Source organism: Telmatherina bonti, assembly GCF_933228915.1.
Source record: "Telmatherina bonti genome assembly, chromosome: 13".
Classification (NCBI taxonomy): domain Eukaryota; kingdom Metazoa; phylum Chordata; class Actinopteri; order Atheriniformes; family Telmatherinidae; genus Telmatherina; species Telmatherina bonti.
Window position 1 is genome coordinate 1383862 of NC_136611.1, and position 17106 is coordinate 1400967.

Genomic DNA, 17106 nt, shown 5'->3' on the forward strand with positions numbered 1-17106 from the left:
AGGGCCTTCAGGACCTCCAGATCCTTCAGGACCTCCAGGACCTCCAGAAACTCCAGGACCTCCAGGACCTTCAGGACCTCCAGAACCTCCAGGACATCCAGAACCTCAAGGACCTCCAGGACATCCAGAACCTCAAGGACCTCCAGGACATCCAGAACCTCCAGGACCTTCAGAACCTCCAGGACCTCCAGGGCCTTCAGGTCCTTCAGGTCCTTCAGGACCTCCAGATCCTTCAGGACCTCCAGGACCTCCAGAAACTCCAGGACCTCCAGAACCTCCAGGACCTCCAGAACCTCAAGGACCTCCAGGACATCCAGAACCTCCAGGACATCCAGAACCTCCAGGACCTCCAGGACCTTCAGAACCTCCAGGACCTCCAGGGCCTTCAGGTCCTCCAGATCCTCCAGATCCTCCAGGGCCTTCAGGACCTCTAGGACCTCCAGAAACTCCAGGACCTCCAGGACCTCCAGGACCTCCAGGACCTCCAGAACCTCCAGGACCTCCAGAACCTCCAGGACCTCCAGGACCTTCAGAACCTCCAGGACCTCCAGGGCCTTCAGGTCCTCCAGATCCTCCAGATCCTCCAGGGCCTTCAGGACCTCTAGGACCTCCAGAACCTCCAGAAACTCCAGGACATCCAGAACCTCCAGAACCTCCAGGACCTCCAGGACCTTCAGGACCTCCAGAACCTTCAGGACCTCCAGAACATCCAGGACCTTCAGGACCTCCAGAACCTCCAGGACATCCAGAACCTCAAGGACCTAAAGGACCTCCAGGACATCCAGAACCTCCAGGACCTTCATAACCTCCAGGACCTCCAGGGCCTTCAGGTCCTTCAGGACCTCCAGATCCTTCAGGACCTCCAGAACCTTCAGGACCTCCAGAACCTCCAGGACCTCCAGGACCTTCAGGACCTCCAGAACCTCCAGGACATCCAGAACCTCAAGGACCTAAAGGACCTCCAGGACATCCAGAACCTCCAGGACCTTCAGAACCTCCAGGACCTCCAGGGCCTTCAGGTCCTTCAGGTCCTTCAGGACCTCCAGATCCTTCAGGACCTCCAGAACCTCCAGGACATCCAGAACCTCCAGGACATCCAGAACCTCAAGGACCTCCAGGACATCCAGGACCTCCAGGACATCCAGAACCTCCAGGACCTTCAGAACCTCCAGGACCTCCAGGGCCTTCAGGTCCTCCAGATCCTCCAGGGCCTTCAGGACCTCTAGGACCTCCAGAAACTCCAGGACCTCCATAACCTCCAGGACCTTCAGGACCTCCAGGACCTCCAGGACCTTCAGGACCTCCAGAACCTTCAGGACCTCCAGAACCTCCAGGACCTTCAGGACCTCCAGAACCTCCAGGACATCCAGAACCTCAAGGACCTAAAGGACCTCCAGGACATCCAGGACCTCCAGAACCTCCAGGACCTCCAGGGCCTTCAGGTCCTCCAGATCCTCCAGATCCTCCAGGGCCTTCAGGACCTCTAGGACCTCCAGAACCTCCAGAAACTCCAGGACCTCCAGGACCTTCAGGACCTTCAGGACCTCCAGAACCTTCAGGACCTCCAGAACCTCCAGGACCTTCAGGACCTCCAGGACATCCAGAACCTCAAGGACCTAAAGGACCTCCAGGACATCCAGAACCTCCAGGACCTTCAGAACCTCCAGGACCTCCAGGGCCTTCAGGTCCTTCAGGTCCTTCAGGACCTCCAGATCCTTCAGGACCTCCAGAAACTCCAGGACCTCCAGGACCTTCAGGACCTCCAGAACCTCCAGGACATCCAGAACCTCCAGGACCTCCAGGACATCCAGAACCTCAAGGACCTCCAGGACATCCAGAACCTCCAGGACCTTCAGAACCTCCAGGACCTCCAGGGCCTTCAGGTCCTCCAGATCCTCCAGGGCCTTCAGGACCTCTAGGACCTCCAGAACCTCCAGGACCTTCAGGACCTCCAGAACCTTCAGGACCTCCAGAACCTCCAGGACCTTCAGGACCTCCAGAACCTCCAGGACATCCAGAACCTCAAGGACCTAAAGGACCTCCAGGACATCCAGAACCTCCAGGACCTTCAGAACCTTCAGAACCTCCAGGACCTCCAGGGCCTTCAGGTCCTTCAGGACCTCCAGATCCTCCAGGGCCTTCAGGACCTCTAGGACCTCCAGAAACTCCAGGACCTCCAGGACCTTCAGGACCTCCAGAACCTCCAGGACCTTCAGGACCTCCAGAACCTTCAGGACCTCCAGAACCTCCAGGACCTTCAGGACCTCCAGAACCTCCAGGACATCCAGAACCTCAAGGACCTAAAGGACCTCCAGGACATCCAGAACCTCCAGGGCCTTCAGGTCCTCCAGGGCCTTCAGGACCTCTAGGACCTCCAGAAACTCCAGGACCTCCAGGACCTCTAGGACCTTCAGGACCTTCAGGACCTCCAGAACCTCCAGGACCTTCAGGACCTCCAGAACCTCCAGGACATCCAGAACCTCAAGGACCTAAAGGACCTCCAGGACATCCAGGACCTCCAGGGCCTTCAGGACCTCCAGATCCTCCAGGGCCTTCAGGACCTCTAGGACCTCCAGAAACTCCAGGACCTCCAGAACCTCCAGGACCTCCAGGACCTTCAGGACCTCCAGAACCTCCAGGACCTTCAGGACCTCCAGAACCTTCAGGACCTTCAGGACCTCCAGAACCTCCAGGACCTCCAGGACCTCCAGAACCTCCAGGACATCCAGAACCTCCAGGACCTCCAGGACCTCCAGGACATCCAGAACCTCCAGGACCTCCAGGACCTTCAGGGCCTTCAGGGCCTTCAGGTCCTTCAGGACCTCCAGATCCTCCAGGGCCTTCAGGACCTCTAGGACCTCCAGGACCTCCAGAAACTCCAGGACCTCCAGGACCGTACCTGGATGTGCGCAGCCATGAGACCGGCGGTTAAATGTTTGTGCTGCTGGGCAGCTGGAAAGGGCCGACCTTATAAACCTGCTGAGAGTTCATATGTAGAAGATAGAGAACTGGTGTGGAACCAGTTTGTGTGGAACTGGTCTGACTGGTAACAGATGTTTGCGTGGAACTGGTCTGACTGGTAACAGATGTTTGCGTGGAACTGGTCTGACTGGTAACAGATGTTTGCGTGGAACTGGTCTGACTGGTAACAGATGTTTGCGTGGAACTGGTCTGACTGGTAACAGATGTTTGCGTGGAACTGGTCTGACTGGTAACAGATGTTTGCGTGGAACTGGTCTGACTGGTAACAGATGTTTGCGTGGAACTGGTCTGACTGGTAACAGATGTTTGTGTGTGGTTGCAGCATATCCTGGCAGGGTGTAAAGAAGCCCTCAGCTTGTCTCCTCAGTCGGCTGCCGTGTTGCAGCATCTCAGCTCGGCGTCTCTTCAGCCCTCGTTTGTGGACTCCAGCCCCGACGTCTCAGAGGAGACTCGCGCCTCGGGGTCCGTCACCGACCTGAACGGAAGCTTCGCTGCGCCTTCTGCAGCTTCCTCTCTGAGAACGGAGCTCAACCAGGTGAGTAATGCACGCCGCTCACCCGGGCGAGACGTTCAGGGTTTAGTTCAGGAGACATTCCCTGGTTGGAGGCAGCTTGCAGTTAACTTGTCTCATGTGGACATGCTGCAGGCTGTCGTCGGCGAGGATGGAACCCCAGAGATGGATGTCAGCAGAGTTCGCCGTCCAACGTCACCACCAACCATTTCCCTGCTCTCGCCCAACGCCATGGAGACGGCGGGCCGCATCGTCCGCTTTAAGGAGGAGCGGCGGGACGAGGCTAAGGTCCCATTTTTCACCACGTTGAACGTTTCTTCCCAATGCTGGGCGGAGCCTGACCATGCGGTGTAAATGTGTCTCCTCAGCTGGCGCTCCGGCTCCGGCAGGAGACGCAGGAGCAGCTGGCGGTGGCGGTGGCGAGCAGCGAGTCGGAGCAGCTGAAACGCTTCGAAGAGCTCATGGAGCTGAAGCAGAGGCAGGAGTTCCAGAGTATGAGGGACATGATGGAGCGAGAGTAAGGGCTGAAACGTGCACGCTCATCTGTCACGTGTCTGGATACGTGCACGCTCATCTGTCACGTGTCTGGATCACGTGCACGCTCATCTGTCACGTGTCTGGATAACGTGCACGCTCATCTGTCACGTGTCTGGATACGTGCACGCTCATCTGTCACGTGTCTGGATACGTGCACGCTCATCTGTCACGTGTCTGGATAACGTGCACGCTCATCTGTCACGTGTCTGGATACGTGCACGCTCATCTGTCACGTGTCTGGATACGTGCACGCTCATCTGTCACGTGTCTGGATAACGTGCACGCTCATCTGTCACGTGTCTGGATACGTGCACGCTCATCTGTCACGTGTCTGGATAACGTGCACGCTCATCTGTCACGTGTCTGGATAACGTGCACGCTCATCTGTCACGTGTCTGGATACGTGCACGCTCATCTGTCACGTGTCTGGATCACGTGCACGCTCATCTGTCACGTGTCTGGATCACGTGCACGCTCATCTGTCACGTGTCTGGATCACGTGCACGCTCATCTGTCACGTGTCTGGATCACGTGCACGCTCATCTGTCACGTGTCTGGATCACGTGCACGCTCATCTGTCACGTGTCTGGATCACGTGCACGCTCATCTGTCACGTGTCTGGATAACGTGCACGCTCATCTGTCACGTGTCTGGATCACGTGCACGCTCATCTGTCACGTGTCTGGATCACGTGCACGCTCATCTGTCACGTGTCTGGATAACGTGCACGCTCATCTGTCACGTGTCTGGATCACGTGCACATCTCTGTGGTTGGGCAGGACGAAGGAGAGCATGGGGCGTCAAGAGAAGCTAAAGGAGGAGCAGCGACACAGACTGAAGGTACGGAAAAACTTATACCTTGTACTCCCAGTCCCTTCCCACGACTCCCAGTCCCTTCCCACGACTCCCAGTCCCTTCCCACGACTCCCAGTCCCTTCCCACGACTCCCAGTCCCTTCCCACGACTCCCAGTCCCTTCCCACAACATCTGCTAATGTCTTAATGAGCTTTACACAAACTTGGGTTTTTAATGATGTAGAATTCCGATCTACGACATGTTGGACTAAAAATTATCAGAGTTTCGCGCAACATAACAAAACGGTTCGTACATATTTAGTCTGAACACGACAAATGTCGCTATTTACTGACATATCGGGCATGTTGCTTAAAAAGATTGTAAAAACAACGGTTGTACATCATTTCAACTAAACGGAACATTTTTCTGGTTGCGTCGTCTCAGTCTGAACTGGTCACTTAAGCAGTTTTCTGGCTTTTATTGATCCATTAGATTCTGAACCTGCGTCTGAGGGAGGCGGAGCTGCAACGTCTCCGGGAGGCGGAGCTTGAGCGGCAGCGACAGACGGAGGGCAGGGAGAGGCTTCGGAACCTGAACACTATCCAGGAGGAGATCCTGCAGCTCAACCAGCTGCTGGAACCGACCACCACGACTGGCACCGACCTCCCGCCAGCCAGCCTCAGCTCCTACAGCGCCCGCGGCAACCAGCTCTGCTCCCAAGTGTCGGAGGTGGTGAGAAAGACGACCGAGGTCAGTTGGAACTCGTAGAGACGTGTCAATAGTGTGTCGGCTAAGGGAACGCTGTGACATCATTACATTGGACACGGGAACGCTGTGACATCATTACATTGGACACGGGAACGCTGTGACATCATTACATTGGACACGGGAACGCTGTGACATCATTACATTGGACACGGGAACGCTGTGACATCATTACATTGGACACGGGAACGCTGTGACATCATTACATTGGACACGGGAACGCTGTGACATCATTACATTGGACACGGGAACGCTGTGACATCATTACATTGGACACGGGAACGCTGTGACATCATTACATTGGACACGGGAACGCTGTGACGTGACATTTTGACACACTGCAGTGACATCACAAGGACGGTGAGACATTCTACACTGTAAATGCTTCTCAGACAAATTGAGTTTTTCTCGCCATGTCCGATGCGAGTACCATGTCCAACGTGTCAGACGTGTCCGACGTGTTCGACATGTCCAGCGTGTTCGACATGTCCGACGTGTCCGTGTCCGACATGTCCAGCGTGTTCGACATGTCCGACGTGTCCAACGTGTCCGACATGTCCAGCGTGTTCGACATGTCCGACGTGTCCAACGTGTCCGACATGTCCAGCGTGTTCGACATGTCCGACGTGTCAGACATGTCCGACGTGTCCAACATGTCCGACATGTCCAGCGTGTCAGACATGTCCGACGTGTCCAACGTGTCCGACATGTCCAGCGTGTCCGACATGTCCGACGTGTCAGACATGTCCGACGTGTCAGACGTGTCCGACGTGTCAGACGTGTCCGACGTGTCACACATGTCCGACGTGTCCGACATGTCCAATGTGTCCGACGTGTCCGACATGTCCAATGTGTCCGACGTGTCCGACGTGTCACACATGTCCGACATGTCCAATGTGTCCGACGTGTCCGACGTGTCACACATGTCCGACATGTCCAATGTGTCCAACGTGTCCGACATGTCCGTGTCACACATGTCCGACGTGTCACACATGTCCGACGTGTCCGACATGTCCGACGTGTCCAGCGTGTCAGACATGTCCGACGTGTCCAGCGTGTCAGACATGTCCAGCGTGTCCGACATGTCCAGCGTGTCCGACATGTCCAGCGTGTCCGACATGTCCGACGTGTCCGACATGTCCAGCGTGTCAGACATGTCCAGCGTGTCAGTGTCCGACGTGTCCGACATGTCCAGCGTGTCCGACATGTCCGACGTGTCAGACGTGTCCGACGTGTCACACATGTCCGACGTGTCAGACGTGTCCGACGTGTCACACATGTCCGACGTGTCAGACATGTCCAATGTGTCCGACGTGTCCGACATGTCCGTGTCAGACGTGTCCGACGTGTCACACATGTCCGACGTGTCAGACATGTCCAATGTGTCCGACATGTCCGTGTCACACATGTCCGACGTGTCACACATGTCCGACGTGTCACACATGTCCGACATGTCCAATGTGTCCGACGTGTCCGACATGTCCGACGTGTCAGACATGTCCGACGTGTCCGGCGTGTCCGATGTGTCTGACATGTCCGGCGTGTCCGACATGTCCGGCGTGTCCGACGTGTCAGACATGTCCGATGTGTTCAATGTGTCCGACGTGTCAGACATGTCCAGCGTGTCAGACATGTCCAGCGTGTCCGACGTGTCCCATGTGTCCCGACGTGTCCCATGTGTCCCGACGTGTCCCATGTGTCCGACGTGTCCCATGTGTCCCGACGTGTCCCATGTGTCCGACATGACTGACGTGTCCGACATGTCCGACGTGTCAGACGTGTCCGACATGTCCGACGTGTCAGACGTGTCCGACATGTCCGACGTGTCAGACATGTCAGACATGTCCCGATGTGTCAGACGTGTCCGACGTGTCCGATGTGTCCGACGTGTCCAATGTGTCCGATGTGTCCGACATGTCCAAAGTGTCCGACGTGTCCGACGTGTCCGACATGTCCGACGTGTCACACATGTCCGACGTGTCAGACGTATCCGTGTCAGACATGTCCAAAGTGTCCGACGTGTCACACATGTCCGACGTGTCACACATGTCCGACGTGTCAGATGTGTCCGACTTGTCAAACATGTCCAACGTGTCACACATGTCCGACGTGTCACACATGTCCAACGTGTCCGACGTGTCACACATGTCAGACGTGTCCGACGTGTCAAACATGTCCGACGTGTCACACATGTCCGACGTGTCAAACATGTCCGACGTGTCACACATGTCCGACGTGTCAGACGTGTCCGACGTGTCAAACATGTCAGACGTGTCAGACGTGTCAAACGTGTCCGACGTGTCAGACATGTCCGACGTGTCAAACATGTCCGACGTGTCAGACGTGTCCGACGTGTCAAACATGTCCGACGTGTCACACATGTCCGACGTGTCAGACGTGTCCGACGTGTCAAACATGTCCGACGTGTCAGACGTGTCCGACGTGTCAGACGTGTCCGACGTGTCAAACATGTCCAACGTGTCACACATGTCCGACGTGTCACACATGTCCAACGTGTCCGACGTGTCACACATGTCCGACGTGTCAGACGTGTGCGACGTGTCAAACATGTCCGACGTGTCACACATGTCCGACGTGTCAGACGTGTCCGACGTGTCAAACATGTCCGACGTGTCAGACATGTCCGACGTGTCACACATGTCCGACGTGTCACACATGTGCGACGTGTCCGACGTGTCAAACATGTCCGACGTGTCACACGTGTCCGACGTGCCACACGTGTCACACGTGTCCGACGTGTCACACGTGTCCGACGTGTCAAACGTGTCCGACGTGTCAAACGTGTCCGACGTGTCAGACATGTCACACATGTCCGACGTGTCACACATGTCCGACGTGTCACACATGTCCGACGTGTCACACATGTCCGACGTGTCCGACATGTCAGACGTGTCACACATGTCCGACGTGTCACACATGTCCGACGTGTCACACATGTCCGACGTGTCCGACATGTCAGACCTGTCCGACGTGTCAGTCATGTCCAATGTGTCCGACGTGTCAGACGTGTCCGACATGTCCGACGTGTCAGACATGTCCCGATGTGTCAGACGTGTCCGACGTGTCCGATGTGTCCGACGTGTCCAATGTGTCCGATGTGTCCGACATGTCCAAAGTGTCCGACGTGTCCGACGTGTCCGACATGTCCGACGTGTCACACATGTCCGACGTGTCAGACGTATCCAACGTGTCAGACATGTCCAAAGTGTCCGACGTGTCACACATGTCCGACGTGTCACACATGTCCGACGTGTCAGATGTGTCCGACTTGTCAAACATGTCCAACGTGTCACACATGTCCGACGTGTCACACATGTCCAACGTGTCCGACGTGTCACACATGTCAGACGTGTCCGACGTGTCAAACATGTCCGACGTGTCACACATGTCCGACGTGTCAAACATGTCCGACGTGTCACACATGTCCGACGTGTCAGACGTGTCCGACGTGTCAAACATGTCAGACGTGTCAGACGTGTCAAACGTGTCCGACGTGTCAGACATGTCCGACGTGTCAAACATGTCCGACGTGTCAGACGTGTCCGACGTGTCAAACATGTCCGACGTGTCAGACGTGTCCGACTTGTCAAACATGTCCAACGTGTCACACATGTCCGACGTGTCAGACGTGTCCGACTTGTCAAACATGTCCAACGTGTCACACATGTCCGACGTGTCAGACGTGTCCGACGTGTCAAACATGTCCGACGTGTCAGACGTGTCCGACGTGTCAAACATGTCCAACGTGTCACACATGTCCGACGTGTCACACATGTCCAACGTGTCCGACGTGTCACACATGTCCGACGTGTCAGACGTGTGCGACGTGTCAAACATGTCCGACGTGTCACACATGTCCGACGTGTCAGACGTGTCCGACGTGTCAAACATGTCCGACGTGTCAGACATGTCCGACGTGTCACACATGTCCGACGTGTCACACATGTGCGACGTGTCCGACGTGTCAAACATGTCCGACGTGTCACACGTGTCCGACGTGCCACACGTGTCACACGTGTCCGACGTGTCACACGTGTCCGACGTGTCAAACGTGTCCGACGTGTCAAACGTGTCCGACGTGTCAGATATGTCACACATGTCCGACGTGTCACACATGTCCGACGTGTCACACATGTCCGACGTGTCACACATGTCCGACGTGTCACACATGTCCGACGTGTCACACATGTCCGACGTGTCAGACATGTCCGACGTGTCACACATGTCCGACGTGTCACACATGTCCGACGTGTCACACATGTCCGACGTGTCAGACATGTCCGACGTGTCCGACATGTCAGACGTGTCACACATGTCCGACGTGTCACACATGTCCGACGTGTCACACATGTCCGACGTGTCCGACATGTCAGACCTGTCCGACGTGTCAGTCATGTCCAATGTGTCCGACGTGTCAGACATGTCAGACGTGTCCGACATGTCAGACCTGTCCGACGTGTCAGTCATGTCCAATGTGTCCGATGTGTCCGACGTGTCCGATGTGTCCGACGTGTCCGATGTGTCACACATGTCCGACGTGTCCGACATGTCCAGCGTATCCGACGTGTCCAGCGTGTCCCATGTGTCCCACGTGTCCAGCGTGTCCCATGTGTCCCACGTGTCCAGCGTGTCCGCTGTGAGTGCCGTGTCTGCCGGGTCCCGTTACCTCTACTGAACTTTGATCGGATGAAGCAATGTGCTGAACAATGTCTCTCCTCAGGGCGAGTTTCCCGGCCTGGAGGACATGAACGAGGCGGAGAGAGCCCTCCTCGAGATGAGGGCGCTGATGCAGCAGATGCAGGAGGAGGTGGCGAAGGCACAAAAGAAGAAGGAGGAGGAGCAGGAGCAGGAAGAGGAGCGCAGGAAGCAGCAGGAGGAGGTGAAGGCTCAACAAGAGGAGCAGAGAAAGGCAGAGCAGTCAGCCAAAGAAAGGGCCCGGAGAAAAGGTGAGGAACCCGGCAGACGTTTCAGAAAGCGGGATGAAAGCAGCCACTGGCTTCCAGGTGTTGCAGGGTAACGTGTTGACGGCCTCCTGCAGGTCTGCAGAACAGCGCTGAAGACACCACGCTCAGGTGGTTGCAGGAGCTTCAGGAGTCGGCTGCTCGCTGCACTCAGGCCTTCCAGCAGCTCAACTGTCCAGCAGACACCCAGGCAAGTTGATGCAAATCATGACAATGTTTTATTTCACCTCAAGAAGAAAATCTTCCAGGCAAACGAACAAAGTTTCATATTCAGACCAGAAAAGATTAAGCTGTGATTCCAGCGAACTTCATCTCTTTGCTGCTGGCCGAGGTCCGCATCAGGTCTCCAGTCCGCTTCCTGCAAGGCCCAAGGTCACCTTGGCTCTCTGCTTACAGTTTGGACCCAGATCCAAGTCAGATCATGTAGGAATTATTGTCTGATTTGCGGTTCCTCTGAATCGTCCTGGTAATTAAACTACTTGGTTTCACCTCCTGTGGGCTCACCATCTGTGGGAGGAGCCGTAGGGGTCGGGTGCAGTGTGAGCTGGGCGACAGCAAGAGGGGGGGCCCTTGCTGCCGCTTGCTGGACTTCAGTGCTCACGTGGGCAATGACAGTGAGACCTGGAGGGGAGTGATTGGGAGGCATGGTCCCCCCCTCTGAACCCAAATGGTGTTTTGTTATTGGACTTCTGTGCTCGTCATGGATTGTCCATAACGAACACCATGTTCCAACATAAGAGTGTCCATATGTACACCTGGCATCAGGATTCCCTGGGCCGCAGTTCGATGATGGATTTTGTAGTCGTATCAGCGGACCTGCGGCCACATGCCTTGGACACTCGGGTGAAGAGGGGGGCGGAGCTTCAACTGATCACCACCTGGTGGTGAGTTGGCTCAGATGGTGGGGGAGGAAGCCGGTCAGATCTGGCAGGCCCAAACGTGTTGTGAGGGTCTGCTGGGAACGTCTGGCTGAGTCCCCCGTCAGAGCGAGCTTCAACTCCCACCTTCAGCAGAGCTTCAACCATGTCCCGAGTGAGACGGGGGACATTGAGTCCGAATGGGCTGTGTTCCGTGCCTCTATTGCTGAGGCGGCCAGCCGGAGCTGTGGCTGTAAGGTCGTTGGTGCCTGTCGTGGCGGTAATCCCAGGACTCGTTGGTGGACACCAGCAGTGAGGGATGCCGTCAAGCTGAAGGAGTCCTATCGGGCCTTCTTGGCCTGTGGGACTCTGGAGGCAGCTGATGGGTACCGACAGGCTAAGCAGCATGCGGCTTCGGCTGTCGCCAAGGCAAAAACTCGGGCATGGGAGGAGTTCGGCGAGGCCATGGAGAAAGACTTCTGGACGGCTTCGAGGAGATTCTGGTCCACCATCCGGCAGCTCAGGAGGGGGAAGCAGGGCTCCATCAATACTGTGTACAGTGGAGGTGGGGAGCTGCTGACCTCAACTCGGGACGTTGTGGGTCGGTGGAACACCACGACGCGCAGCATTGTTAAATCCTTACTAATATTTATCCAGTTTACATCAGTATTTGCACTTTGTCAAGACAAAGCTTCATGTTTTTTGTTTGTTTTCTAAAATATGTGGAATCCTAAAGACATGTTTTTAAAAGTCACGGTTTAATGTTAAAAAAAAATCCCATGCTGTTAAAGATAAAAGGATAATTGTGTTCAATAATCAAGACCTCAGTAGTTCTGCTGTAATGGTGACCTTCAGTTCTTCATGACCTCCTGACGTCTCCTCTCTGGACTCAGACCAAGAAACTGAAGCTGGAGCTCCAGAAAGCCGCCACCATCCCAGTCAGTCAAATCTCCAGCAACTCGGGATCGCAGCTCCGAGAAATCTTTGACAAGATCGACAAGCTGCTGTCGGGCCGGGCGGTGGTGTCCGGAGGGAGGTCCGTCTCCGCTTCCCAGCATCCGCAGGCTCTGGACTTCGTCAGCTACAAACTGGCTGAAAAGTTTGTGGTGAGTCCACCCGGTTCTGCCTGGAAAACATCAAACTTCTGTTTTCCAGGTAAAGTTGTTCATTTCAGCTCTAAGTAAAGCCACATCGCTGCAACTTATTCAGCGGTTTAATCGCAAAAATCAAGTTTCGGGGTAAAAACCAGACTATGTTCAGCGACACGGAGGAAAAATATCCAATAAGAGGAGAAGAGACGGATGTGGGGCGGAGGGTGTAGCGCTCAGCAGACGGAGACGGCTGGTGAGGGACTAAAGACTGCTGGATCGGTACGTTTATTCAGGGTTAACCCAACAGTTTATTTTGCCGTTAGAAACAGGGCAGGAAGTCCAGCAGCTACTTCCTGTCTGAGTCACTTCCTGTTCCAGCAGAGATGCTAATCTGTTAGCCTGCAGCACCTGCGTACCAGCAGGCCACCGTACGCAGCTTTCACACACATTTTCCAGAGTTTTTCCTCCATTTCTGTGTTTATTTCAGCTGATTTGTCAACTGGTTGTTATTAGCAGTTAGCATTAGCTTGGTACCAAAAACATGGAGGACGTCTGATCAGCATCAATAAGCAAACAGAATTATGTTCTGTTCCTCATCACCTGATGGGACACTCCGACGGCAACATGTTGATGTTTACATATTTATGACTCTCCGCGACTTCTGTAGAGGTCATCAACGCGCCTAAAACGGCAGAAAGTGCTACTCCATGTTAGCATTCAGTTAGCGCGCTGCTAGACAGGAGGAACTCTCACACACTGCGGCTTTAAGAGATTTCAATCAAAATTTCACGTCTCTGTGGCTTTTCTGCTGTTTTAGACCAGGATGGAAACATTTTCCTGGTTTCCAGGAGCTGAAGTCTTCTTTTCCACGTAGCCAGACTGTCCAACATTTTCCAAGGTCAGAACTTCATGTTTCCTCATAGAAACAAGGTGAGGAGGAGGTGGCGTCTCACCATGAGGCAGCCTTCCCCATCGCCGTGGTGGCCTCGGGCATCTGGGAGCTGCACCCTCGAGTGGGCGACCTCATCCTCGCTCATTTACACAAGAAATGTCCGTACGCCGTCCCACATTACCCCCCCATGAAGGACGGCACGCCCGTGGAGGAATACCAGAGGTGATTGGCTGAGAGATGCCTCGTTTCAGCTCCAACAGCCAGAAGAATCCTAACGCTGTGTTTCTCATGCTTCTGCAGGATTCTTGGTTACCGCGTTGACAACGGCGGAGTGGAAGGGCAGGACAGCTTTCTGAAGCGGATGTCGGGGATGATCCGGCTCTACGCTGCTGTGATCCAGCTGAGGTGGCCCTACGGCTCAAAGCAAGCGGTAACAGCCTTCCCTTCCGTCCTGCAGACGCAGCGCGAAACGCTCAGTTCCTAACCTTGTCATGTGCTGTTCAGTCTGCTCCGCACGGCCTGAACCACGGCTGGCGCTGGCTAGCCCAGATGCTGAACATGGAGCCGCTGGCAGACATCACAGCAACGCTGCTGTTTGACTTTCTGGAGGTGAGTCTGCAGCCTCCGCACACGAGTGCAGTCCACGCAGGTGTGCACACCTGCAGCATGAACATGTTTGCTAACAGTCAGAGCTGCAGCTTAACAACAGCGTCTGCTTCAGGTGTGTGGGAGCGCGCTGATGAAACAGTATCAGGGTCAGTTCTGGAAACTCATCCTGCTGCTAAAGGACGAGTACTTCCCCAGGTACGAGCCCGACGCCGACTCATCTGCCAACACCTGCAGTAAAAAGTCTCTGAAATGCTGATTTCTGTGTCCAGAATCGAAGCGGTGACCACCAGTGGACAGATGGGCTCAGTCATCAGGCTCAAGCAGTTTCTGGAGGTATCTGGAGGAATCCTGCGTTTCTCACTGATGTTTCATTTAAGCAAGATGGCAGCGTCCTGAAAGGCCCAGAAAATGGCTCGCTTTTAGGATTCTGCTGTTTTTCTCTGCAGTTTTTTAGCAGGTAAAAAAGGCCTCATCGCCTGAGTTTGTCAGCTCAACCAGACTGGAAGTAAAGGGAGCTGAGGCGGTCTGAGAGGAAAAAAAAGCCCATCGTGACGAAGAAGAGCAAAATGCCTGCAGGCCTTCAACCTCTCCTCAGCTTCAACACGTTAATTCCAGTTTATGACAGAATAACTAATGTGTTGAAAAAAATCAATGCATTTAATCGCAAAAAATGTCCGAATTTCCTGCACCTCCGCTACCAGCTTAGCAACTTGCTGTATTCAGCCTTTTTTCAGACCCATCCGGTGAGTCTATTTCAGTCGGCAACCTCCAGAGGTAAAAAGTGAAGCCAATGTGGAAGTACATAAAACTGCAGTTCCCCCTTCATCCACTAGGGGCTGCAAAACAGAGCGAATCCCCATAGACTCCCATGTTAAAAAGACCAACTTCACAGCAGGAATAAACATGTTTACAGCAGGAATAAACATGTTTACAGCTGAAATAAACATGTTTACAGCAGAAATAAACATGTTTACAGCAGAAATAAACATGTTTACAGCCTGGTACAAAAATCCATTGTAGGTTTAATAGGTCATGTTTACCTTCATGACAACTGTGGGGGGAGTAAATTTTTTTCTAACTCACCCGTTTAAAAGTAATTTAATTTCGAAGTTCGGCATATTTAGAGGTGTGTCCTTTTGATTGACAGGTACCTGATCTCCCGCTTCAAGTCAGAAGAACGTAGAACAACCGCGGTTTTTAGCCGGTTAACAACGTGACTTAGCTTTAGCCCGCTTACCTCCGTTAGCTGGTTAGCTCCTGTTATCTCTGGTTGTACACCGTCTTTGTTGTACGTGGTACTACATGTACACAGTCCCAGGTGTACGTGGTACTACATGTACACAGTCCCAGGTGTACGTGGTACTGCATGTACACAGTCCCAGGTGTACGTGGTACTGCATGTACACAGTCCCAGGTGTACGTGGTACTGCATGTACACAGTCCCCGGTGTACGTGGTACTACATGTACACAGTCCCAGGTGTACGTGGTACTGCATGTACACAGTCCCAGGTGTACGTGGTACTACATGTACACAGTCCCAGGTGTACGTGGTACTGCATGTACACAGTCCCAGGTGTACGTGGTACTGCATGTACACAGTCCCCGGTGTACGTGGTACTACATGTACACAGTCCCAGGTGTACGTGGTACTGCATGTACACAGTCCCCGGTGTACGTGGTACTACATGTACACAGTCCCAGGTGTACGTGGTACTGCATGTACACAGTCCCAGGTGTACGTGGTACTGCATGTACACAGTCCCAGGTGTACGTGGTACTGCATGTACACAGTCCCCGGTGTACGTGGTACTACATGTACACAGTCCCAGGTGTACGTGGTACTGCATGTACACAGTCCCCGGTGTACGTGGTACTACATGTACACAGTCCCAGGTGTACGTGGTACTGCATGTACACAGTCCCAGGTGTACGTGGTACTGCATGTACACAGTCCCAGGTGTACGTGGTACTGCATGTACACAGTCCCAGGTGTACGTGGTACTACATGTACACAGTCCCAGGTGTACGTGGTACTGCATGTACACAGTCCCAGGTGTACGTGGTACTGCATGTACACAGTCCCAGGTGTACATGTGGTAAATGTACTACGAAGCTCATCACCGGATGTTTTTGTCTGATCAAAGTAACAACTGAACGGAAACATGGAAAATGTTAAAAAGCACTGGAACATGTTGCAGACTGGAGCTGCTGGTACTTAGCTAAGTACTTAAAATGACACTAAATGTTTTCTTCCAGACATTAATGGGGCCTGAATTTTTAACATTAATGTCTGTAGTTTGATTCAGTCATCGACTAAAAAAGGTTAGAGAGATATTGAATGTGGTGAAATGAAAGGTTGGGTTCAAACCTGAATCTTCTGACTGTAACTGAGTTGAATTGAGTGATGTGTCTGAAATGGATTTAATGTTTTGGTTTAGAAAATGGTGCCGATGTTTGGTGCAGGTCTATGGTCTGGTGGTCTGATGCACCAGGCCATCAGGTCTATGGCCTGGTGGTCTGATGCACCAGACCACCAGGCCATAGACCTGCAGCTTGGGAATGGGAATGGACTCCAGAATGGGACCCTCGGTGTGAAGGAACTCCAACACTCTTGTAGATCAAGACGGTCCAACATTTGCAGGGATTCTACGACGAGTCCACATGGACGTTAAAGTCTCCAAGACCAATCATGTTTGAAGAGGTCGAACGAAGCGACTCGAGCATATCATCAATTTGTCTGGGGGTAGCTGGGTGGTCTCCAGCAGTGTCACTGAGACTGGGTGCCCAAACTCTCTAATATGGACACTGTTGGCATAGGAACCCGCAAGGTTGGTGCGGTGTACGATGGTCACATCTCCGCTGTTCCCTGAGGAGCGTGCCTTCACATCAACCAGCAGGACAAGCTTCATCTAGTGCAGGGGTGTCCAAAGTCCATCTACAGGTTTTCTGTGTATTCCTGCTCCAGCACACCTGGCCCATATTTAAGGGATCCAACGGCCCAAGTTCTGCTCAATGACGGATTAACTTCAGTCAGGTGTGTTGGAGCAGGGATACATGGAAAACTTGCAGCGTATATCAGGATCA

General features: G+C 53.8%; 1 protein-coding gene across 3 annotated transcripts in view; it reads left to right on the forward strand.

Annotated features, from left to right (window-relative positions):
- gle1 (GLE1 RNA export mediator) overlaps positions 1–17106 on the forward strand; it is a 28932-nt gene that overhangs the window by 11246 nt on the left and 580 nt on the right. For all 3 annotated transcript variants that reach the window (XM_079252130.1, XM_079252131.1, XM_079252132.1), the window contains exons 2-14: positions 3305–3517; positions 3629–3781; positions 3862–4010; positions 4810–4870; positions 5318–5575; positions 10332–10557; positions 10650–10762; positions 12323–12535; positions 13444–13634; positions 13713–13842; positions 13917–14021; positions 14134–14216; positions 14291–14354. In XM_079252130.1, coding sequence (XP_079108256.1) covers positions 3305–3517; positions 3629–3781; positions 3862–4010; positions 4810–4870; positions 5318–5575; positions 10332–10557; positions 10650–10762; positions 12323–12535; positions 13444–13634; positions 13713–13842; positions 13917–14021; positions 14134–14216; positions 14291–14354 — 1959 coding nt within the window. The remainder of the gene's footprint in view (positions 1–3304; positions 3518–3628; positions 3782–3861; positions 4011–4809; positions 4871–5317; positions 5576–10331; positions 10558–10649; positions 10763–12322; positions 12536–13443; positions 13635–13712; positions 13843–13916; positions 14022–14133; positions 14217–14290; positions 14355–17106) is intronic.